This window comes from Brassica napus, chromosome A4, assembly GCF_020379485.1.
Source record: "Brassica napus cultivar Da-Ae chromosome A4, Da-Ae, whole genome shotgun sequence".
NCBI lineage: Eukaryota > Viridiplantae > Streptophyta > Magnoliopsida > Brassicales > Brassicaceae > Brassica > Brassica napus.
In genome coordinates, this window is record NC_063437.1 from 21,776,722 (window position 1) to 21,802,055 (window position 25,334).

The following is a 25,334-nucleotide window of genomic DNA, read 5'->3' on the forward strand; positions in this document are numbered from 1 at the left end:
ATAATAGTATAGTAAGAAGTACCACAAGATTGAATTTCTCTTCAATATCATAGTTAACTACCGTTTATTTTCCCATTATTTTTGCTGACTAATTATACTCTTCATAAAAATATGCATTGGTCGTTACTATTATTTTTTACTTTTTATATAGCAAACGACAACCAATAGGTAAATTTATAATACCACCACTGTATTTATTATTAGAATTGACCAAGAAAATAGGAGCGTCTCGTCTTATTTTGATGGACTTTCTTTTTATTAAAATGATGTATTTTTCTTTATAAACGAAGCCCCCTCTTTTGCTTCCTTCATTCACCTGGTTGTTGGTACTTGGTATCTCCACAAAGAAAAATAAAATAAAATGATCAACTTGATTAGTTCTCTCGAACTCTCATCTCTCACTCTTGAAGATCCATGGTGTAACGGCCCGGTTCCTGGCCCAAAAATTTTCATAAAAGAATGGGCTTCTCTACGGCCCATTTCACAAAAACCTAGGGTTCCCTTCACCCTTTCCTATATAAAGAGATGCAGCCCCTTCTTTTCTCTCATTTTCTGAAACTTGAGCGAAGCTCTGCAGAGATTTAGAGAGACTAGGAAACCCTAGCCGTCAAGCTTCTCTTTCCTCTTCCCTCTTCTTCTCTCACGCCTCTCTTTCTCTCCTCTCTCCCTCCTCCTCGCCGGTGCCATGTGGTGGTGGTGGTGGTGATGGTGATCGTCCGAGTGTGGTGATGATGGTGGTGGTTGCAGCCGTGGTGGTGGTGACCAGATCTCGTCTCTCTCTTGTTTAGTTGTTCCAGATCTGTTCAGATCTCTTCATCCTTGTTTCCAGATCCAGATCTAGGCTAAGGTGGAGTGTTTCGAAACCAACCTTCTTTCATGGTTCTGTATACTCCTATATGATGGAGTTAGGTTTGAATAGACCCTGTTTGGGAGTTAGGTTGATAGTACATGATATTGCTAGGATGATAGAGGAATGGATCATGATGCATAAGAACCCTCATATGGATAAATGGGACTTGATGAACTGAATTGAATTGTTGTGGTAATGGCCGATTGGTAGTTGATACATGTTTGATTGGTTGTGTTGTCCCATGTGTGGTTGTGATTGAAGTTAGGATGCTAGAGAGAAATAAATGCTAGGGTGATAGATGAACAATGATTATAAAAGTTATTGAAGTAGAACTTGAATGCGATGTGTATTGTGTGTGACACCGATAACGGGTGGCGTCTAGTGATTGAGTCCAAGTACAAGTAGGAATGAAAAGGGGGAGTAATTGGGAATGGGAAGGGTTAAGTGAAAGCGTTAAAGAAGTGAAAGGATAAGTAAAAGTATGAAAGAATGTTGTTAAGGTTAAGCATGGGTGGGAAATCATATAGAGAGTCTAAGATTTGTAGGTGGGGTAAGTAGTCCACGCTAGGTATCCATAGGAGATGTGGCGAATCCACATGAATATGGAAGCACCCATAGGAGATGTGGCGAATCCACATGAATATGGGGTAGAAGCCTAGTGGGGGGCTACCCACTGAGGAAAAGAGGAAAAGAGGAAAAGATGAAAAGAGGAAAAGATGAAAAGGATATGCATTGTAGGGTTTTAGCTCATGGTCGGGTAACGGGGAGTTAAAGGTGTCATAGGATCGAGTCGGACGGACAAGAGGAGTCGGTTAAGTCTAGGGTTTGACGTGTGTGGCAATGAGTGAGATCATTGTATTGATTGATCGCTAGGTTGTTAGAAATGAATGGAAGTGAATGTAGAAATTACAGATAACATTAGGAAATGATAAAAATGCATTAACTGATTGTAGTGGCTAGTCAGTCCTAGTTCCCGCATAGAGTAGTATACAGTGTCATGCGGGCAGGCTGGTCTAGAACCACTTCACTGAGTAACTTGTTGCTCACCCCCTCCATTTCCATTTTTCCTGTGCGCAGGACTGTAAGTAGAAGTATATGGATGTGGGTATGACGGTATTTCAAAGAAGGTTATGCGCTCGTCTCTCGGGACCAGTAACGGGACACGTAGGGTTGTCTAGATGAGTAGACACGTGTCCATAACGCCCCTTCGATAACCCCGGTCGGACTCCGGGGGATCGGGCTGTTACAATTGGTATCAGAGCGGGTTAAGATCCCTTAGTTCTGTCCTAAGGGATCGGCATTTCCGACGTTTAAAAAAAAAAAAAAAAAAAAAGAGAGAATTGTTTTAACTAAAAGAAAAGAGTGTGTGAAAAGTTTTGATTTTTCTGAAAGTTGTGATTTTTCTGAAAGTTATGAACGATTTCAAAACCACCCACTATATATATACTTCTATTATGGTTCTGATCGGATGTCTACTTGAAGGATGTCTTCGACAACCAGTAACGACCAGAGTGACAATTACGGGTATCGTGGACCTGCATGGTGGAACCCGAACTACACTCGGACTCAGCGCATCATAAAGAAAAAAAGGTGGTACCCCATCGGTGACGTCCATTGATGAAGTTCCATCGCCAGACACATGAGTTGGAGTGGTTGGAGGAAAACCAGAGATGGAAACCCGACTAATGTAACTACCGAGAGCGTGAAGGTTGTGGCGGATATCATGAGTTTAGAGGAACATTAGAGGTGCAGTGAAACAAGTTCAGGCCATAGGTCAATGAAAGTATTTCCCGAAGGATGACATATATCTAATGGAGGGTTAGTTCTAGGATATCTGCCCGAGAGACATGATTGAAAGGGAGTACAATAAAAATATAACCCCTGAGGAGATTGTCGGGCACTCTCTAAGGGGGCGAGAACTGATTCACAGCTTCCTGAATGAAATGAGAACCGATCTGAAGAATAGTTGTAACGTGCAAGATTACTGGGATCATGAACTAATCTAGAAGGGTGCAGAGCTATTGTTTGGTGTAAGAAAATCATAGGCTAACCAAGCATCACATACTCAGAGCCCAAGGAGAACTTGCGACATCGTCATTAACACAAGGCGGTTTCGTTGTGACAAGAGTGGAAGTGCGAGAAGAACCACACTAGGTGATAATGGATGGGAGCGTACTACCAGTATAACCAGTACAACCAGTAGGGCTATGATAGGAGGTTCGTTCATCAAGGAAAACATGGCCAGACCGAAGGACTCAGAGGACGAGGATATGTTCGGTGCGGAGTAGCTTGTTAAGTTTCATGAGATGAAGTGCTCGCTAAGTTAATCAACGGAGATGTGGTTGGGTACCACACAATGGTGAAGAAAGAGATCATGGGACAAGTTTATCGGTCGCAATGGGCATTGTAGTGGGCAGCAAACAGATTTATCCAGATTCGAAGAGGAACTGCCAAGAGGGTTTTAATGGAGCTTTGCAACTAAGACTTGTTAGTTGAGAATAGTGGGATGTGAGGCCGTATATGATTGATGCAAGAGTTTTATGTGTCAAAATGGAAATGGAATATGATAACAATATATTTTTGTTGTTGGGTCGCCAAGGACATGACAATCAACCTATGTGATGTACATGTGTGTGGAGCTTAGAGAGGAAGTTGGTTAATGGATCAGATATTAGTTGAATCCATGCAAGACATTAGCTATGACTCAAGCAAATGGATATCCCCTATGAGGATTGAATGAACGACCATGTTGAATCCCTTATGTAGGACCAAAGTGGGGGAGATCAGAATCTCGAGCCTGAGATGATCCAAGAAACCGCTTAGCAGATATAATTGTTGATGATGAGCTGCTGTACGAAAGGATAGAAGAGGTACATGACCATCAGAGAATTACGTCGACAAGAGTGGTGGTGATGTGGAAATGCATATGAGATGAAAACAATCTAGGGATGAGAACGCTGATGGAGAATCGATTTGGGAATTAAGAGGACGTTGGATCTCCGTGAGGAATATGGAACCTGGTCTGTTGCATGAACCATTAGATTTCAAAGGACGAGTTGTTTACCCATTCGGGTTCAGGATGTTAGAGTTGGAGTATCGACATATAGAATTCGGGGACGAATTCCATTCAAGTGGGGGAGAATTGTAACGGCCCGGTTCCTGGCCCAAAAATTTTCATAAAAGAATGGGCTTCTCTACGGCCCATTTCACAAAAACCTAGGGTTCCCTTCACCCTTTCCTATATAAAGAGATGCAGCCCCTTCTTTTCTCTCATTTTCTGAAACTTGAGCGAAGCTCTGCAGAGATTTAGAGAGACTAGGAAACCCTAGCCGTCAAGCTTCTCTTTCCTCTTCCCTCTTCTTCTCTCACGCCTCTCTTTCTCTCCTCTCTCCCTCCTCCTCGCCGGTGCCATGTGGTGGTGGTGGTGGTGATGGTGATCGTCCGAGTGTGGTGATGATGGTGGTGGTTGCAGCCGTGGTGGTGGTGACCAGATCTCGTCTCTCTCTTGTTTAGTTGTTCCAGATCTGTTCAGATCTCTTCATCCTTGTTTCCAGATCCAGATCTAGGCTAAGGTGGAGTGTTTCGAAACCAACCTTCTTTCATGGTTCTGTATACTCCTATATGATGGAGTTAGGTTTGAATAGACCCTGTTTGGGAGTTAGGTTGATAGTACATGATATTGCTAGGATGATAGAGGAATGGATCATGATGCATAAGAACCCTCATATGGATAAATGGGACTTGATGAACTGAATTGAATTGTTGTGGTAATGGCCGATTGGTAGTTGATACATGTTTGATTGGTTGTGTTGTCCCATGTGTGGTTGTGATTGAAGTTAGGATGCTAGAGAGAAATAAATGCTAGGGTGATAGATGAACAATGATTATAAAAGTTATTGAAGTAGAACTTGAATGCGATGTGTATTGTGTGTGACACCGATAACGGGTGGCGTCTAGTGATTGAGTCCAAGTACAAGTAGGAATGAAAAGGGGGAGTAATTGGGAATGGGAAGGGTTAAGTGAAAGCGTTAAAGAAGTGAAAGGATAAGTAAAAGTATGAAAGAATGTTGTTAAGGTTAAGCATGGGTGGGAAATCATATAGAGAGTCTAAGATTTGTAGGTGGGGTAAGTAGTCCACGCTAGGTATCCATAGGAGATGTGGCGAATCCACATGAATATGGAAGCACCCATAGGAGATGTGGCGAATCCACATGAATATGGGGTAGAAGCCTAGTGGGGGGCTACCCACTGAGGAAAAGAGGAAAAGAGGAAAAGATGAAAAGAGGAAAAGATGAAAAGGATATGCATTGTAGGGTTTTAGCTCATGGTCGGGTAACGGGGAGTTAAAGGTGTCATAGGATCGAGTCGGACGGACAAGAGGAGTCGGTTAAGTCTAGGGTTTGACGTGTGTGGCAATGAGTGAGATCATTGTATTGATTGATCGCTAGGTTGTTAGAAATGAATGGAAGTGAATGTAGAAATTACAGATAACATTAGGAAATGATAAAAATGCATTAACTGATTGTAGTGGCTAGTCAGTCCTAGTTCCCGCATAGAGTAGTATACAGTGTCATGCGGGCAGGCTGGTCTAGAACCACTTCACTGAGTAACTTGTTGCTCACCCCCTCCATTTCCATTTTTCCTGTGCGCAGGACTGTAAGTAGAAGTATATGGATGTGGGTATGACGGTATTTCAAAGAAGGTTATGCGCTCGTCTCTCGGGACCAGTAACGGGACACGTAGGGTTGTCTAGATGAGTAGACACGTGTCCATAACGCCCCTTCGATAACCCCGGTCGGACTCCGGGGGATCGGGCTGTTACACATGGCCTGCTTTCTAGCCTAAGTTTCCTCTGTTTTCTTATCGAGTCTTTCTTGGTTTCTTCATCATACTCTTAAAACGTTTTCTAAAAATCATGGGGACTGGAGAAAAAGCTCTGAAAGGCTTCCATTTACTTCGCAAACAAACTGTCAAAAACAAAGATGTTCCAAAAGGATGCTTAGCGATCAAAGTTGGATCACAAGGAGAAGAGCAACAAAGATTTGTAGTTCCTGTTTTGTATTTTAACCATCCTTTGTTCATGCAGCTCTTGAAAGAAGCAGAAGATGAGTATGGATTCGATCAAAAGGGCACCATCACAATTCCATGCGACGTTGCGGAGTTTCGTTACGTTCAAGATTTGATTGATGGAGAGAGATCGGTTAATCATAACCATCATCATAGACATAGTGGTCGTGACCAGTATCATCATCTTGTTGGATGTTTCAGAGGGTGAAGAATGATTAAATATAAATTGATGATGGTTAATGAATTATTGTTGTGTTTACATTTTAGATCTTTTTTTTGTGTTGATCCTGTGGAGTTGTGGAGCCAAAAAATGGCCTAACCCAAGAATGAAGTGAATTTCTGAATTTTTTCTGTAATTGTATGGAATTTTAAGATAAATAAATTTAATTTTCTGATTTTAATTTATTTGTTCGGAATTTTGAATGACTGAAGAAAATCACAACGTTTTCAGAAATCACAGAAGATAAGTATCTTTTTAAAAAAATTGTCATTTCCTTCTTTATTGGAAAATTGCATTTGTTATTTAGTCAAGAAACGTATATAACGGATAGTAGTGTAAAGTATAATATTCTGTTTACATTTAAAAGAGATATCGGAAAAATAATTTTGAGTTGCAAAGATACAACTTCAGCAAAAATCTGTTATCACACAAGAATTTTTAGGTTTATGAACGGTTCATAAATAATTTAGTACCCAATTTTTAATAAAAGCTTCATAAACTTAAAATTTTGTAGTTAGATATTATTGGTAAAACTAATTAAGCACAAGAAATTTGTGACAAAAATCAAATTTCATTTTAATCAGTATAGAAAAGGAAAGATTCTCAAATTCTTTTTTGGTTTAAAATATTTCCTCTTATCTTCCCATTGTAACGGTTGGTCCTAAAAAGCATTCATTTACATTTGACTTTAACGTTGATTATGTAGTCAGATACAAAGTGAAGTAAATAGCAATACATATTCCAATGTTAGCAGGTATTCGTTAATTCCAAAGATCCTATTTCACCAATCTCTCACACACACAAAATGATAAGAGTAAGACCAATAAGTATTTTTGTTACTATGATATTTTTTATGTTCAGGGTTAAATTTATAAAAACGATAATTGGTATGTTTGTTAGAATATAGTATATATATTGCTTCTAGAAAGTAAAAGGGCCTTGTAGATTCCCTGTATTCCGTAGACTAATGGGTACGAACAAACCCACTCATCTCACTATCATAATTTGTGATAAATGGTCATGATTCGATTGTCGGCAGCACTCCCGAAAAGGAAAGGCTTAGCTTTTTTGGGCTTTATCTTATCATTAATTATCGTCATATAGCTTTTCATTCCAGTTTTAATTTTGGTGTATGAATCATATACATACTATTAGACTATAAATTGCTGATAATCTTTTTCAAGTTAGGAATTTGAACCATACTAGTTATAATATCAAAATTTTATGATGAAATGGTCATTTTCTTGAAGAAAATAATGTAAATGTAATAAGTATATAACACAAATGCTGAATTGCTGATAATATTTTTCAAGTTAGGAATTAGAGCCATACTAGTTATAATATCAAAATTGTATGATGAAGTGGTCATTTTCTTGAAGAAAACAATGTAAATGTAATAAGTATATAATACAAATGTTGCTCAAAACCATAGTTTAAGGTAATATATTGCGAAAATGAGTGAAATTCATCTAATATATTGCAAAAATGAGTGAAATTGATCTACCTTATGGACATTTTTTATGGTGTTTTATGCACCTTCAATTTAAACTCTATAATATGATAAAGAAAAAAACAAAAAAAAACGGACGAAAATACCCCTTACGTCTCTCAAGAAGTCTATGATAAAATCTGTTTTGATGAAAAATAAATAATAGAAGAAAAAAACTAAAAAAAAAAGAATAAAGGACTAGCGAGGTCTTGCGTGAGCAGCACGAAGAGTAACTCCATGCAAGAACTTAGTGAACCCTAAGAAACTCAGCTTCCCGTCACTGCTTCTTACCCACTCTCTCAAGTGCCCGTACGCAGACGCTCCCACATTCAGTTCCTGTTCAAAATAACCGGTTTGAAATTTAGATCCCAAGAACAAAACCAAGAATGAACATGATTCATTACCCTTGCTAGCTCTTCGATGGTGATCACTCGGTTTCCCTCGGTCTCAAAATGCTCAAAACCGGCGGCTGCAATCTCATCCCAAGCTTCAACAGCTTCTAGTTGATGGATGCTTATCGCAGCTGCACAAAACTCTTCGAAATACATCTTTCTATACGCTAGAGATTCCATCTGCCAACACACACACACATCCATTTTAAAACCTCCAGCTAAATTTATGTTCTATATGAGTCAAATAAAGAGATTGATTGTCCTCTCACCATGTTGAGAACTTCAGGAACTCTGGATTCTCTCATTGCGTCTGTTGCATTCTGCGTAAGCGCCTGCGAAAAATGAGCTTATTAAACCGATGTGACCATGTTTTTAAAGAATCAAAGGCCTTTCTTACCATTTTAAAGTTTTCGAGGGAGATGCTTCCATCTTTATTTGGTCCCAAGAGCATGAACTGTGCTCTAAGATAGACTAGCTCGTTCTCTGTCAACGCTTTTGCTAGAGCCTGGAATATTATTTTATTTAAATACCCAACATATCACTCAATCTTGCAACTCAATATGTAACCAACTTTAGAAATATATCTAAACAACTCTAACCAAACAGAAGAGAGGTGGTTGTTACCTTTAAAGCAGCACGTCTAAGAGGTGTTGCGTGCAAATAGGCTTTGACCAACTTAAAGATCAGAATATCTAAAGGAATCGCACGACTCTCATCTCTTAACCATGGATGAGCTGGAATAAAACAAACCTCATCAGTTTTGTAATGTATGGGTAACACATTAGAGAAAAAAAGAAAGAAAAAAAGAAACTCACTCAGAGCTTGTACTGCAGACATTCGTTTCCTATAGTCTTTGTTGAGAAGACGTTTCACAAACTCTTTACCTTCCGGTGAAACAGTAGGCCAAGGCAAGTCATCGTAGTGCGGTTCACTCCTCAGCACCGTGCGGAAGATTCCAGATTCCGTGCGTGCCCAGAAAGGCCTGCTTCCACACAAGAGTATATATGTAATAACTCCAATGCTCCATATATCAGCCTCAAGGCTGTATGATCTGTGTAGAACCTCAGGCGCCACATAGTATGCGCTCCCAACTATATCATTCAATCTCTCATCTGTAACAAAAACTCAATATTAGGCTGCAACAAGGAAAGGGTGAAGTATGAAAAGAATCTTACCGGGTTTGACAAAGTCTGAGAGGCCAAAGTCAATAAGCTTCAAGTCTGAGTCTTCGCGGCTAGATGTGAATAGAAAATTCTGTTTGAACAAAGGTAACAGGAGAGTTTAGTGATTTTGATTATTGGTAGTGGAGGTGTATAGAGAGAAGACAGAACCTCAGGCTTTAAGTCTCGGTGGACAACTCCTTGGAGATGACAAAACGAAACCACGTTTAGGATCTGTACGACGATAGCCTTTGCGTCCTCCTCTGGGTATTTGCCACCCCTGAGACAAGAGAAAGCATATGAATAGATGATGTAGAGAGAATCTAAGAGAGCAATCAGATGATATATATACCTTGCTAATATTCTGTCTAGAAGTTCTCCACCTTCACACAACCTGATCAAAAAGAACCAAACATCAATTCTTTTAAGTAATTTTTTCACAAATTCATATTCCAAGATTGAATATATGTGTTATGAAATGGGAAACAAAGACATACTCCATGACAATGTATACGTTATTGGCGTCCTCACATGCATCATAATATCTGATCAGATGTTTGTGACCAGATAATGATTTCAACAGCTTCACCTCCCTCCGAACATCTTCAATTGCTATTGCTGTTGTCATCTGCCAATGCAAAAGAAAGATAAACCAGTCACACTGTCAACTTAGTTCCACATTATGTCCTAATCCAAACAAAAAGAGGCAGCCAGACAAAGATTTCTCTATCTACATTTGTCATCAATCATTTTTTTTTGTTTCTTAAACCCAACAAATAGTACATGGAAGACCATAACATGGTTAGAAATCAGACAGCTAAGTAAATCAAAATGTAACAGACTAGCTTCACTGCTACCATAAACAAACGCATGCAAACATTATAATATTAAAAACTCACAATTTAGATTCAATCATATCCTAATGCAGACAAAATCAACAAAGGTTCATCTACTCAGCTCACTTCCAGACAAAACAATCTTCCTATCTAAAGAGACAAGACAACACTGTTGCTCTCAGAGAATCAATCTACTGTAAGAAACAAAAAAAAAAAGAAAGACAATTCACTGTCCCACCATAGCCATTATCCAAACCCCAAGAATCTACACTTTCACTTAGCTCAATTACAGATCAAAAGGAAGGATGACCTTAGCCTTGGAGATGATCTTAACAGCAACAGGATGATCCTTAACCTCACCCTTCTTCCCACGACCAGAACAAGTATGACCAAAATGCCCTCGCCCCACTTCTTTCCCCAACTCATACTTGGCCCCAAAGTTCTTCCCATACCCAAAGCTCTTATCAAGCAGCGCCTGCTCACTCTCAACCCCTCCCTCCTCAGGTATTGGGCCTTCCTTGGGCTTCACTCCAAGCCTTTTTATCAGCGAAGCCTTAATGTGTTTCGCCGGAGACGGCGGGGGGAAAGGCCGCCGGAAGAATCTCCTCGGAGTCGAGGTCCTCGCCGGAGAAGGGGAGACGCCGGGAGGGAGAGGACTCGAGGATCCGTGAGGGAAAGGACTAGGCCATGGGCTCGGATTCGATGACCTAGCCGGAGTAGCGTTCTTAGCTCTGAGAGGAGTGAGAGGCTGATTCTGGCTCCCGTCGCCGGAGACGACGTAAGTAGTGGTGTTAGCTTCGTCTCCTCCGAGACTCTGCTTGCTCTGGTTATTAACCTTCCCGTAACATTGCCCCATCTCTAACTTACTAACAGTAAATTGAAGAAATCAAATCTGAGGCATTGAGAGTGTACGGATCAGATCAAAAGGAGGAGAGATCTGAGGAAAACGATAAACAAAAGGAATGAGAAAGAGGAAGAAGGAGAAGAAGAAGAATAAGAAGAAAGACAAGACGACAAGGCAGTGTTAAAAGAGACAAAAGAAGGTAGAGAGAAACCAAATCGAAACGGAACGGGACGGGACGGGACGGGACGGTGGTGTTTTTTTTTGGTTTGGTTAACAACCGTTGGATTAAAATCTGAGATGTTTATATGGACGGTGGAGATTTTAATGATTTGTTTTTGTTTAATGTGTGTGAACTATTCAACTCGTTCTACGTTCAACAACTATAATTCCGCTAATCCTGCATCTCAATTTATTTTTTGTTTATGTATTATTTTGATCAAGAAAACTTTTTTTCTCTTCTTCTTATTTTGGTGTGAAGTGAGAGGTTGGGAGATTGAGTAAGAGTTTTTTTATTCTATCTTGATATTTAATTTGATAAAATTGATTTTAGACATACTCATTTTTGGCTGGTTTAGTTTGGACTAGATTCATATACATATTTTGATCCCTTTAATTTTTAAAAAATTTATAGGCAAATTGACATGTAATTTAATTTCATTTGTTTCTTTTACAAATATGATAATTAATTAATTTTATTAAACTGAAATGATTATAAATATTTATTAAAATTATAAAAATCAATAGTTTGACATCATGTTACATGTAAAATATAATATATAATAGATGTTGGTATTATAAATATTTAGATCATATATACATTGGATAAGTTATACAGCAAATATGTTGGATAGTCTTGAATCAATATATTCGTATTTCAATATGTTCGATCTTTGGTTCTGGTTATTATCATCATTAGGCTCACTAATTTTGGCTAGTTTGGTAGCATTTAGCTATAACATTTAAGACTTGAAATATCGTTTGTCAGAAATAAAACACTAGTGTTTATTTGTCCTTATGTCTTTTTCTTTTAAAATTATATGGTAGTACAAGCTTTTTTACACTTTCCTTTATCCTTTAATTGTTTTCTCTTTTGTTACTTTTTGGCTCCTTTAAAATTTTGTTAAGAGATTTTTACCAATTTTTAATTAGTAAAACGGTTCTATAAAGAAAAACGTATTTGTTAATGTCACGTAACTTTGTGTTATTGGATGCAATTAAAACGGAGTTTCCTTACGGACTATTCATGCTGGATAAAAGATGCGCTTACGACCTGGTCCGAAAGTTCGAAAAAAGAAAAAATACGGAGTACGTTACCCTACATGGCAATATATAGGCCGTTCAGTCAAATATACTCACCCTTTTAAATGAAATGTGATTGTTGTTGTGAATTAAACACACATCGTGATTACAGCTTTTCTTGAATTTGGAAATAATCACTTTTATGTACGCCTTGAGTTATAAACTTTATTCAAATTAAGTACACTCTTTTTCTGAAAAGATATCTATTTTAGACAATAACAAGTCATACTGGCAAAATTTTAAATATTAGTGGTAATTAATTGGAAAAGCGACGTCTATGGGCCTGAAAAGATGTTAACACAAACATTATTATCAAGTAGGTGAGAGGCAGATTATCTTTGAACTAAGACCATTTAAAGTTTAGAAGTAAAACTAAAACAGTTTGTTTGTATCAGCAGAAATTTAGCAATACTAATAGCAGAATTTACATAAATACATGCCCAGAGTGCGGAGCATAAGTTTAAACAGTAGAACAAATGAGATAAATGTCAATTTTTCTGACAAGATCATAACAGGAAAGTAATTGTAAGTGTGGAAATGAATCGACTTAAAGAAAGTAAGGTTGGCTACTCGGAGTATCCAACAAGGTCGCATGCTGTATTTCATAGTCCAGCAACCTCACACTTGTTTATTTACTTCGCATATAATATACACAATCATTGTTGCGAGTTGAGACTATTATTTTTTATACAAAGTCAAATCAAAAGTCTAATATATAGTAAAATTTAAGAGGTTGAGAAATAACATCCAACTAAAATAATCGTGTACGATGTAGACCATTCAATTTAAAGTTTATATATAACTTAGCACGTAATTTAAGTCTATTCGTTTGGTTTAGAAATACAGTTAGTAAAAATTATCACAGATATCCAGTAGAAAACAAGAGAAATATTTTTATATTCGACAAATATTAGCACATTTATTAAATTGTAAGTATATTCGTTTGACATCCAATACACATTCGTAGAAGTCTTCATCATTTGGATTTATCTCACTGGCCCAACGGCCAATCGGTTTATTTTAGTATATTGATTTTTTTTTTTTTTTTTTTTTGACGTCGAAAGGCTATTCTATTACTCAAACTTGAGGTGGTCTGGGTAACCAAACCGGAATAGAACAACCAATAAAACATAACTCCCTATGGAAGGATCTAGCAGTCTTAGCCAAAAAATCAGCCGTCTGGTTACGTGCCCGTGGGACGTGAGCGATTTTAAAATCCGGAAAGCATATCTGTAGCGTCTCTATCCTCTCCAATTCCGTCGCAAAGCTTGGCCACGCCTGAGGTTCCTTCACCATTGCTATTTTAGTATATTGATATTTTATGTCAACGGCCAAATATTTAAAACATGTGAATTTTCATAACTTTCGGCTTATTAATTTAAATAGTACACATCAAACAAGTCAATAAGTATACTACAAAATATATTAAAAGCCGCCAATTAAAGAAAATTAGTTAAATGAGTTATACAACATTTTTTTTTACATATATATATATATTTTAGAAAAATCCAATTGATTGGTAGAATACGTACGTTGAGATTTAATCAACAGTTGAAATTCAAAATTTAAACCTTTATCAAAAAGTTTCTAAATTAGTCTATGTTAACACACGATTTTTTTATAATCCATACTTTTTGGGATTGATCAATAGCATATTATGACAAAAACTTCTACTGTTATTCAAGGGTACGTATTTTCGTCTTTTAATTTGCAAATGAAAATATCGATTTTTCCTTTAGAAACGTATACAATTTTTTTGAAAACATATACTATTATAGTCTTGCTAGTGTTACTTTAAAAGAACCGGTCTAAAAGTATATGTGTATGTATATTTGGGGATTGGGGGTGTGAAAAACGTGATAAAAATAATATCCTGAAATGCTAAAAGTCAAAATATTTTCTTTCACAGAAAATCATAATATATCTGAATGGTTAGACCGAGACAGTCGAGCCCAGCGTATCGTTAACAATCTGAAGTTTATTCTAAACCAAAGGGAAACATGCCAGCCCAATGTCGGCCTAATATCAACCAGCCTGAAGGTCAAAATGAATCGATAACTCTTATAAACTTTCTGAACCTCAACAGCAGCATCCATATACAAAAAACATAATGAGAGTATATAAATAACTCCATCGACCTGATATAAAACTTTGGTTTCTTTCAGTCAATATATATATTAATGTATAATAAGTGAAATGCATTAGCAATATAACTAATTAATCAATGGTAGCTTAAGGATTAAATCAAGCGAAACATTGAAAAGAGCACTTGTCTCTCTAGGCAGTAGTTGGTGTGGTTTTGGTTAAGGTTGTTGCCACAACCCCTAAACTCTAGTGACGAAACAATTTAAGAATCTATAAGAGTAACTTTGAAGTTAACATTATCAAACTATCATACGACTATGTATGTCGATGTCATGTCACTATAAATCTAAATAATTATCCCAACCCTTTTTCGATACATACAAGCGTAATGATCTATATCGTAGTTTTGCTTCTGCAAGAAGCATGCAGTCAAACATTTGGGCCGGCGTTTTGTGGAGTTGTTGGAATCATTTGATAATGTCAGCAGACGCATATACATTATATTCTCGATATGGATATTTTCTCTTTTACAATATGTAGATTTTTGTAAGTTGTAAATAAACTGAAAGAACAGTATTCGGATTCATGAGACGCATCACCATAACTATTAAATACGTTAATCGATTTACTCCATCCAATATTAGGGAAAATCTACACGTATGATAAGAAAAACACTAGTAGTTGTTCAAAAAAGAAGAAGAAAAACACTAGTTTGTTTACAAAGAAATAAGTACATAAGATGCAAAACTATCATTATGGGGAATTCTAATCATACCACAGATTTGTTTCTGCTGAATTGTATACTAAAGAATTGTCTAATTACTTGAAACTTACTCTTCAAAATGGAGCCAAATTTGACCACAATTTACTAACTTCACTCCCTGGTATCATATTGTTATTAATTTGTTTGCTATCGAAGCTTTTGTTTTTATTGGCATCCTAACTAAAAGAAATGATTAAAACACCCATATTCTTTGTTAAAACAACTAAACATATTTGCTTTGCGTCAGCGTACGTGTTTTTTTTATTGCTATCAAAAGCCATCTTTGTCTACTTCAGATTATGCGCATGCGTTTTGTACCTTCACTAACCAACTCAATACTTTTATTCCCCTGGTAATGATCTTTATTACCAAATTTGTTGAGTCTACAATTGCTAACCAATAACGATCCGTAATATTGATCAAATGCACGTTTACAATATCTTAAGCCAAAACTCATAACCTTTTGATCTAAACCTAAATAGCAATTAATGAATAAATATCGTATTTTGTTACAGGTCTCATCAATTCCTAACACATTATTTCAATGCTAACTGCGGTTGTTAAATTGGTATTCCTTGGAAGTTGAAAGTTCGTTTAGTGGCAAACATTTGTCCGCATAGAGGGGAATAAAACGATGAAATAGTCATAAAACAAAAAAGTTACTTTTAATAAAGAAAACTTTATGCTTAATTTTATATTTTAACTAGGGTCTAGACTCTAGACGACAATTAATATGGCGACCCGCTGAAAATTCGGAGATATATTAAACCCAATTAGTTTAAATTAAATTACTGACTACATTTCGAGTAACAATACTGAGAAGATTATAGGAACATTAGGTGAATAAACTCATAAGTGAAAGACTACAAGTACAGGAGACATCACGTGAACCCTCGAATTGTTTGTTATAGACATATAACTTATAGTATCTTCATCATACATGATGAATTAAAAACAGAAGTTAGCACGTGAACTAGTGTTCATTTGCGACTGTTAACTCAGACATTAACAGCTTTAATTCCTCTTGCAGGGATTTTCCTGTAAGGAAAAAGCTTATACCAATAATGATGATAAACGAATAAATACCAGCACGATCGTCTTCTAATGATCCACCCTCCTTAACAAATAATAATGCGTTTAGATATCATTAAGCTTATAAAAGCACGACTTAACCTAGATAGGTACGTATGAGTTACTAAAATAAATTGTTACCAAGTGAATTAGATTTTATGAAAATATATATTTTTAAAAATACTTAACCATCAACTTTTCTTACATACAAATAAAAACGAAGCTTTAAAAGTCGAATTATTACGATACAAAATGTTTTATTCTGTATTTGACGTGTTATAAGAATGTTGACGAACCACTGCACATGTAACCATGTGACAGCGTATCCCGATCGAAAACAAAAACTAAACAGAAAATAGCCAAGACAACAGGAACAGCGAAGTCGTCTTTTGTGGTGTAGAGTTATCGTCGCCCCCACGGTCCCAATTAACAATGATGTTGTATAGGTTTGATCACCAGTTGATGCTTACATTTTTATAAATTAATACTAGGGTCGGCCCGCCCTACGGGCGGGATATTAGTTAATTTGATATTCACTAAATGCTAGAGTTGAAATTTGTTTTAAGATTCAAGAATTTGGTTATCTGTTATGTCTTACTTATTAATATGCGGTGGTATAGTTGTTTTTCGATTATTTTTGCTTTGATATTGTATCAAATTAACTAATTGTCTAACTCATAATTATAGATGTACAAATGTAGATTTGTGATAAAGTTTGATGACAATACTGTTTTTTTTTAATTCTTATTCATAGTGGAGTGTGCATGTGTCAGAAAGAGGCCTATAACAACTTTTATGTTTTTGTGTATGGATTTTAAATATATATTATTTTGTATAATGCATACTTGTTCTACAACATTTGCTTGTAGACTAAAAAAATTGTTTTCTATATTTTTAAAAGAGAAAATATTTAGTCTAGAATATAACATGCACATATGTATTGACTATATATAAAAGTTGAGTATTATTTTAAAATGACATATGTATAGAGATTTTTTAACCATTACTTCACTGGCACAAAACATTTATAACTGTAAATACCTTCTTTTAAAAGCAAAACTAATAAAAGCGTATACAACAAATGTATTTTGATATATATTATATGCATCAAGTTATAAAGGTTGGAAACATTGCAAAACTGTTTGGAGCAAAGTTTTTAACTTCACGATTTTCATCTTGACGTCAGTTCAGTGTCGGCCCTGACCACAAGCAGAAGAAGCATGGGCTTCCAGCTGACACGATAATAAGTATTTTCGCGGCCACATATTTATAAAAAGTGACTTTAGCCTAGTGGTTCTAAGAGAAATTATCAGTGCTAGAGGTGCTGGGTTCAATTACCTTTAACTGCATTTATTTATTTTGGCCCTAAATATAAAATGGGACACGTGTCACTCCCAAAACGCACGAATTGATGACGTGGCTTCACGGGAGAGAGGCGAACATTTCTTTATATATATAGATAACTGAACAACATAAAACCAATACATTCTTTAATTAACTTTTCAAATTTAAACCTGAAGAATGTCAATATGAAATAAGAAACATATGATATGTAATATGAGAAGCTAGTGTTATATAATCCTAAACAGGATGATTCTCCAAAAAAATACAATTGCTTTACATTTTAAATCTTTGTTTGGTGTTTTTGACCAATTGTATTTTATTGAATGATTTTTTATTGGTTGAACTATGTTTAATTAATGCAAAATAAATAAAAGTTAACAATTTTTTTTTTTAATAATTGTGAAAAAAATCTTAAATACCAACTAATATGAAACGGGAATAAGAATGATTTCGATTTAAAAAATAATGTTTGAACAAGATACAAAACAAGCTTCTGATATCAAATACCGATATTCCCCTGCATTTAAGATTATCTGGAGTGTAGCTACTTGAAATGCATGAGTGCATTAACGTATGAAGTGAATAGTTTTGTTAGACACTGATCAGAGAAGAGCCGCAGAAACCAAACTGTCAACGAATTAACCCTGCATATAAATAAAACAAAATGAAAGAAAGTTCCAATAATAGCACTGACTCGTATGTCCCCCATTCTTACTTGTCAGTTGTCACCCATATCTCGCCTAATCACCTTCTAGGCAGGGTCACGAGCCGCCGGACTATTCTAATATATAAATCTTATCATTTGGCATGTTTTTTTCTTCTTTTTCAACCATTACAAGACCGTAAATTTTTTGCTTCATAGTTCATACGTTGGTTCCATTTTTTTAATTTTACGTCTCCATCACACCTTCTCCCTATCCACTAAACACAGATCCCAAACCTGACAAAAGCACATTAGTAAAAAATAAAGAATCGTCCCTTTGTTTTCACGCAATAATTCCCTTAAAATCCCTCTCTCTTTCTCTCACATTCAAAGCTTCTGCTTAACTCCACCAGTAATATTACATTCTCTCGTTTTCTCTGGTAGACTGGAATAAACGATGACTACCTTCTCCCGATCCAAGTCCACCGGAGCTACCGGGTTTACGGATTCTAAACCTACCCGGCCCGGCCCTCACATGTACGAGAATATCCACGGCGACAAGTACAAAGAAGATCATAGCCCTACAAGCATAGACTACTACGACGTCTCCACGCCGTTGAGCTCACACGGGTCGAGATCCGGGTCTGGACAGTTCACGATGCTCGACCTTCTGGCGGCGGTTCTGAGGAAGTCGCTGGTGATGTCTTGTGCCATGGAGAGAGGTGGTGATGACATGGCTGCGTCTATGGATATAGGTTGGCCGACGGAGGTTAAGCACGTGAGTCACGTGACTTTTGACCGGTTTAATGGTTTTCTCGGTCTTCCCTCTGAGCTCGAACCGGAGGTTCCTCCTCGAGCTCCAAGCGCCAGGTCCGTCAATTTTTAGTATATATATTTTTAGTTCTTTACCACGAAAGATTATGATTCTAATTTTTTTTTTTTTTGGATAGTACTTTGAATTCAATTATGTGATTTTTCTTCAGATATTAATTTCATATCTCTTGAACTAATATTTATTATTTCATAGCTGGAAATATGTATTTGACATGTTACTGTATTGGATAGAATCATTAAGATAGTTGTTGTTTAGATTAAATGTATGATTACGACATGCATTTGTTCACAGAAGATTTCTTACTCATTCTTTGTAAAACATTATTAACCAAGCACAGTTAAAAAACATTATTAACCAAGCGTCTGAAACTTCAAGAACCAAATATTCTAACTCACTAGATTAACTCTAGAAAAGGTTATGACAGAAAACTTGTTTTTTCTTATGATGATCTAAACTAGGGGATTTCACTAGATTTATTTGTATACTGAAAATATATGGGGCTCCTCTATACTTCAACACATATAAGAAAAAATAACTACATAACAAATTTGACAAAAGTATAGTCAATTCCTGCATCGATTCTCTTCCAGTAGATGCAACTATATAAGATAATAAAAACCATGATTTTGTTTAATCGATAATAAACATCGTAGAAAACTTTATACCACAAATCTATTTTCTTCCTTTATAATTATTTTGTCATTATATATTTATATGGATGACAAAAAATGGGGACCACATAATTTTTGTAAAGGAGTAAAGGTAGAACATGTAGATTGTCAGTTGTCCTCATGTAGATTGTCAGTAGATAGATTTGCAAAGGCCTATAGATCACTAATGATAGAACTTATAGGTTTCAGTTGATGGGGATGGGGTTGTTGGTTTGTAATAACAGATGTTTTTATTTTTACTTTTTCAGTGTGAGTGTCTTTGGAGTATCAGCGAAGTCGATGCAATGCTCTTACGACAACAGAGGAAATAGCGTCCCAACGATCCTTCTCAGGATGCAGAAACGTCTTTATACCGAAGGAGGTCTTAAAGTAAAGCCTCTACTATTCATAACAATTTTGATAACTTTCAAATAAAAAAAATACTAATATTATGTGTAATTGTTTTGTTACTTTAAGGCTGAAGGAATATTCCGAATAAATCCAGACAATGCCAAAGAAGAGTATGTCCGAAAACAGCTAAACGGCGGTGTAGTTCCACGTGGAATCGATGTTCATTGCTTGGCTGGTCTAATAAAGGTGTGCAGAAAGAACATTAATCTTTAGTTTCTTTAACATCTTTAAGTTCAAAAGTTTTGATATTATTCTTTCGTTGGTATTTATTTATTGAACCAGGCCTGGTTTAGGGAGCTACCAACAGGAGTGCTTGATGTGTTGACACCAGAGCAAGTGATGAAATGTAACACAGAAGAAGACTGTAGTAGGCTCGTGACTCTTCTTCCTCCAGTTGAATCTGCACTTCTAGACTGGGCCATCGGTCTAATGGCTGACGTGGTTGAGTATGAACAGTTCAACAAAATGAATGCTCGCAATGTAGCTATGGTTTTCGCTCCAAACATGACACAAGTTAGTAAATACATGTCTTTACGTTTAATGAAAGCTATAATCGTTCATTTCTCATGAAATTGCTTTGCTATTATAGATGGCAGATCCTTTAACCGCATTGATCCACGCGGTACAAGTGATGAACTTTCTCAAGACTTTGATCTTAATGAACCTCAAAGAGAGGGAAAATGCATATGCGAAATCGCGGGGAATCGATAAACAAACATCAGATCCATCAGAAGAATGGGAATCACACGACTCTGAGATATTGGGCCCTAAGAAATCAAGCAACAACCCTAAGTTCTTGAGAGTGTCTACTCTTTGTAGGCTAGAGGCTGACAATGAAGAAGAGTTTTGGAACACTGAGAAGAGACACGATCATAATGATACAGCTGAAACCATTGGGACTGTTCAGAGGCTGTCTAAGTTAAGCAAATCGACAAAGAAACCTCTTGAAAGTAATAAAGACGAAGGTAGAAGAGGACGAGAAGCTTGGGGCTCACGTCTCTCTTCTTTGCCTTGGTAAATTTTACTTACCATCCTTTCGTTTCCTTTTTTTTTTCTGCTTTTGAGTGTGTAAGAAAATATTGTGAATTATGATTATAGGTGTTAATTGTTTGAAATAGGTATAAACTATAAAGTTTATCCAATAAACGTCAAAGATGGAAATAAATGTTTAAGAGATCAGAGGTTTTCTCATGTTATTTTCTAGAAATTGTAGTCTTAGTTTTGAGCGATGTTTTTGAGCTAGATTTTCAGCTAAGTTGAATAGAAAACAGAAGCTTTGACCAATATGCATGTGAGAGAAAATCCAACTCTATTCCATTACCACATAGCCATTCTCTGTTTCGTAATCAACGTATGAAGTTGGTTCTGAGATTAAAAAGAACCATAAACATTTTAATAAATTTTTATAATTTTCTATTTTTACAATTTAGAGATTATCTGACGCGAAAAAATTGGGACCATGTTTTATTAAGCTTTGTCCCAAAACCGGGCATAAACGTACATAGGCGTATATGTTCATGTTAGGATTATTTCTTTGTTTTATGGTTAAATTCACCATCTCGGTTACAAAAAAGAAAAAAAGAAAAAGAAAAAAATTCACCATCTCCCTTTTGAAACATTCCTCTCATATGTGGTCTAACTGCATTGGGTAAACTCGTTTCCTCCTGAGTAGCAAATAGGGCCATTCAGAACTTGGTTTCAGTATAGTGGACGAGTTGTTTCGACCGGCTCTTTCATCCAAGTATCACTGCAGTCTCAATTCGGATTACATTGATTAAAAAAAAAAAAACTAAGTATGATTTAAAATCCCTGGCTATTTGGATCATCAGCAGAGTTGATTTGGGGTCTTAGAGATTTTGATATATATAAATTTACTACATGTATTAAACGAATGATACGTCAATAATTTACTAAATAATCTTCAATAAATTTGTAGTTTTGATATAGTTAAACTTGCTGACAAAAAAAAAGAAAAAGATATAGTTAAACTTTTATCATATAACTTTGCTATAGTTTAATTCATTTATTTACAGTTTTCTTAGTTACAAAAACCTTTGTTGGGTTGTTAAAAACACATACTATTTTCTTTTAATCGTGTGCGTGTAAAATCTTGTATTAAAGACCAATATATTAATGGGCCCTATTTAAAAACCCAATAAGCTACTGATTAGTAGTGTATGTGTGGATGATTCTCCACCACCTCAAGAAAAGGAGAGACGTAGCTCAGTTCGCACAAGAAAGGATCCTGAGCTACGATGTGGACCGTGATACCGGCGTCGATCCCGGTTCAGCCTTCCAGGGGACTAACCGGATCAAACTCCGTCGGCTATTCGCATCCTCCGCCACGTAATGGCGACGGGATTCACCGTCGTAACATCCCGAGGAAATCACAAACATCCGAATCAGAGTCCGTCGGTGGTTTAGGCCAACGAATCCTCCTCCGGTCCGAAGCATCGAACCCGAACAAACCGGTTCCAAAGGAGAAGGAGATTAGTGGATCAGACGTGCTCTTGGCGATTCAGAGAGCGACAGCTCAGAGAAAGAGATCGACCGCCGATAAAAGCAAGAAGACGAAGATAGGAGGTGTGGAGCTGTCATCCACTGCGGGAGAGTCCACCGGAGATAACGGTGTTGATTACAGTAACGTGAGGTCGTTGATGGTCAAGAACGATTGGGGACACAGATTAGACGAGTTCGAGAAGCTTCTCAAAGAGTTTCAAGACATGGAGCTTTGACAAACATTCAGTTGTAATATTTTCTTCGACGATAGTACTATGAAACAATTATTGTACGACCAACCACAACGAAGTTATTTTATTACAGTACAGGAAGTTATTTTTTTTTGTCAACGGTACAGGTAGTTATTACAACAACATAAAGCAACAACTAGTCATCATGTAATAACAACGATTGGGCTTTCTGATGTACGAAGGAACAATTAGTTTAGATGAATAGCATAAACAAATGGCAGTCCAATTATCAATTAGTTTATAGTCTAATGGGCCAGTTCTAAAATACTTAGGCCTGCGTTAACGATAGTCGAAGTAATTTGATAGATAAAGTCATTTAACTCTAAATCTTCTAATGATGTGGTCACATGGTCTGATCTAATTAATATTGGTTAGTTAGGGATTGAATGGTTAGAAGATCTAGTAACAGGATCTCCATAGAAAATCTTAAGTTTTCCTTTGTTTTGACCTCAAAAACTATCCTACATTGTCAATATTTAATTTAACAGATCTTTTTATCTTTACCTTTAGAGCTTTCACCGTTCTCATTTTGTGATTGTGGTCCTTATTTGTTGACTTATATATTAGAGAATCATAAAAACACTATTCTTGAAGTATTTTTGAATTTTTACATGTCTATTTCGTTTTACAAGAAAATTTATCTCTAAAAGATCAAAACCCATAAACAAAAAGAATAATATTTATATAAATACAAATTTATAAAATTTATGGATCAACCCCTAGACAAATCATGTGATATTGTATTTCGAATACACAAGAGCTTATCAATTAGAACTTCAATCTAGTTCCATAAATTGGACATATTAAAGCTCAAAGAAAAATAGCTTCTGACCCATTTTTTAATCATCTGGAATATTTGACTGAACACAAAAATACACCGAAGATTACAAAGCCGGCAGAAAGAAAGAAAACAATTTCTTTGGAAACTAAGATTACAACCCAAACTTCTGACCCAACTATAATCACTTCAAAATTATGTGAATTTAAACTCAAAAAAGAGAAAACTAAACTAAGATTTCAGTCACCTTTTACTGATTTATTTCTTAATTTTCACATTTGAATCACGAATATTAGACTCTCATCGTTCGTCGGATATAGCTACATTCTTGACCTCGTTGGCAGAGCCCCTGCATTATCCCATCGCACCTACCGATAATCGCTTGCTGATCTGTTCTTTCTAAAAAGAGTCTTACATAATACATATTATCTGACCAGTATTGATTCCAGTCGATATATAATCCATTTATTATGCCGATGGATGTCAGAGAGAAATGGTACAGTTCGGTGAGTTTTTTTTAAACATTGGATTTTTTTAACCACAAACATTGGACTTTTTTAACCACAAACATTGGATATTTCATGTGGCAGCTACATATTTCAGAACAAATTAGTTTGAGATTTCGTTGATGTGCATTGTTTGTTACGAAAGCAACTCATTCCAAGATTTTAGCGCAAAAAAAAAAAAAAACTCATTCCAAGGTTATTAATTTGGAGGTTATTGAGTTGGCTATCTCTTTCTAATACTAATGATTTTAGATTTTTTCCTCCATAATCCTTGTGGGTTAGTTAAGGATAAGATTGATGTATGATTAATGGTAAGAAATTGATAAAGGTAAAATGAGCAAATGGTTGAGCGATACACACTAAATGACAGTGAATAAATAGAAAGGACCAACACAAAATATTTTAATATACCTTGAGATAATTATTCTAGAAATTCGCCATTGTTAAATCTATTCTATTAAAATTGAGTACAAAATAATATTTGCATATTTTAATATACCTTGAGATAATATTTCTAAATTTTAATTTTCTTTTTGACTAATTCTAACAAATTCATTTATTGTTTTCATTTAAGTATTTAATTACATCCTTTACTTTTTTTTTACAAACTACTTCATTAATTGTATTTACCATAATAATTCGATGTTATTTATTTTACGTATTAAACATAATAATTTCACTTGTTTAAATGAAATTTCTGCATTAGTGACAAGAATTGAAACCGTTTAACAAAATTGTTTTTATTTGTTTATGTAAGTAGTTAGACATGTGCATTCATATATACGTTCTGATACAGATCAATTTTTACGGATATTGAATTTTTGGATTTTAAAATTGAACTATATTCGGATATTATAAAATTTTGAACATGGTTCAAGTTGGATTCTTTCGGGTCTGGATATGTCCGGATATGTTTATAAAAACCTAAAAATATCTAAATAAAAAATATATTTAAAAATGTCACTAAACAATTTACAAAAAATAAAAATCAAACTTCCACTCAAACTCTAGTAAAGTGTTAAGTTAAAGTCCAGTCCACATAAAGAAGTAACTAAAGAGAGGAAAATAAAATCATAACTTAATCAAAAGGCTTTGATAAGATCAGAGATTAGAAAGTGAAACTTTATGGGTTAATTTTTGTCGGCAAATCCATTCTGTTCGGACTCTCCTTTTTGAAGCGATTTTAGCTTCTATTGTCGCGGTCGGAAAAGATGGAATGTTATAATCATCGTTTGTATGCTAGTGTGTTTCCATGTATTTAAGGTGAAACATACATCGTATATAACTTTATTTTCTTTCTCTGACTTCGCCTTTTCTGGTGTTTCAAAAAAAAAAATCAGC

At 35.8% G+C, this 25,334-nt stretch overlaps 4 protein-coding genes across 4 annotated transcripts; 3 read left to right on the top strand and 1 right to left on the bottom strand.

Annotated features, from left to right (window-relative positions):
• Positions 1–25: 25 nt before the first annotated feature.
• Positions 26–6,318, top strand: LOC106345699 (auxin-responsive protein SAUR32-like). Its single transcript, XM_048778840.1, has 2 exons — positions 26–414; positions 5,675–6,318. Exon 2 carries the CDS (start codon positions 5,766–5,768, stop codon positions 6,123–6,125), a length of 360 nt encoding a protein of 119 aa, XP_048634797.1. The 5' UTR covers positions 26–414; positions 5,675–5,765; the 3' UTR covers positions 6,126–6,318.
• Positions 6,319–7,592: 1,274 nt separating this feature from the next.
• Positions 7,593–11,060, bottom strand: LOC106453240 (CDPK-related kinase 3). The gene is made up of 11 exons (XM_013895504.3): positions 10,325–11,060; positions 9,676–9,806; positions 9,531–9,572; positions 9,350–9,458; positions 9,194–9,272; positions 8,834–9,130; positions 8,643–8,752; positions 8,416–8,523; positions 8,288–8,350; positions 8,031–8,198; positions 7,593–7,962 (listed from the first exon to the last, which is right to left on the bottom strand). The coding sequence occupies exons 1-11, from the start codon at positions 10,868–10,870 to the stop codon at positions 7,825–7,827; spliced, it is 1,791 nt and encodes a 596-aa protein (XP_013750958.1). The 5' UTR covers positions 10,871–11,060; the 3' UTR covers positions 7,593–7,824.
• A 7,186-nt stretch (positions 11,061–18,246) lies between these two features.
• LOC125608395 (rho GTPase-activating protein 3-like) lies at positions 18,247–21,138 on the top strand. Its single transcript, XM_048778841.1, has 5 exons — positions 18,247–18,933; positions 19,818–19,938; positions 20,026–20,145; positions 20,242–20,472; positions 20,549–21,138. The coding sequence occupies exons 1-5, from the start codon at positions 18,521–18,523 to the stop codon at positions 20,975–20,977; spliced, it is 1,314 nt and encodes a 437-aa protein (XP_048634798.1). The 5' UTR covers positions 18,247–18,520; the 3' UTR covers positions 20,978–21,138.
• Positions 21,139–21,946: 808 nt separating this feature from the next.
• On the top strand, positions 21,947–22,808 carry LOC125608396. The gene has a single exon (XM_048778842.1). The coding sequence runs from the start codon at positions 22,215–22,217 to the stop codon at positions 22,692–22,694; it is 480 nt and encodes a 159-aa protein (XP_048634799.1). The 5' UTR covers positions 21,947–22,214; the 3' UTR covers positions 22,695–22,808.
• The last annotated feature ends 2,526 nt before the right edge of the window (positions 22,809–25,334 follow it).

Coding starts and splice junctions, on each gene's coding strand:
- LOC106345699 (XM_048778840.1), top strand. CDS start 5,766: ATGGGGACTGGAGAAAAAGCTCTGAAAGGCTTCCATTTACTTCGCAAA.
- LOC125608395 (XM_048778841.1), top strand. CDS start 18,521: ATGACTACCTTCTCCCGATCCAAGTCCACCGGAGCTACCGGGTTTACG. Junction 19,939..20,025: donor ATACCGAAGGAGGTCTTAAA/GTAAAGCCTCTA, acceptor TGTTACTTTAAG/GCTGAAGGAATATTCCGAAT. Junction 20,146..20,241: donor GCTTGGCTGGTCTAATAAAG/GTGTGCAGAAAG, acceptor TTATTGAACCAG/GCCTGGTTTAGGGAGCTACC.
- LOC106453240 (XM_013895504.3), bottom strand. CDS start 10,870: ATGGGGCAATGTTACGGGAAGGTTAATAACCAGAGCAAGCAGAGTCTC. Junction 8,524..8,642: donor TTAGACGTGCTGCTTTAAAG/GTAACAACCACC, acceptor ATAATATTCCAG/GCTCTAGCAAAAGCGTTGAC. Junction 8,199..8,287: donor TTCCTGAAGTTCTCAACATG/GTGAGAGGACAA, acceptor GTGTGTTGGCAG/ATGGAATCTCTAGCGTATAG.
- LOC125608396 (XM_048778842.1), top strand. CDS start 22,215: ATGTGGACCGTGATACCGGCGTCGATCCCGGTTCAGCCTTCCAGGGGA.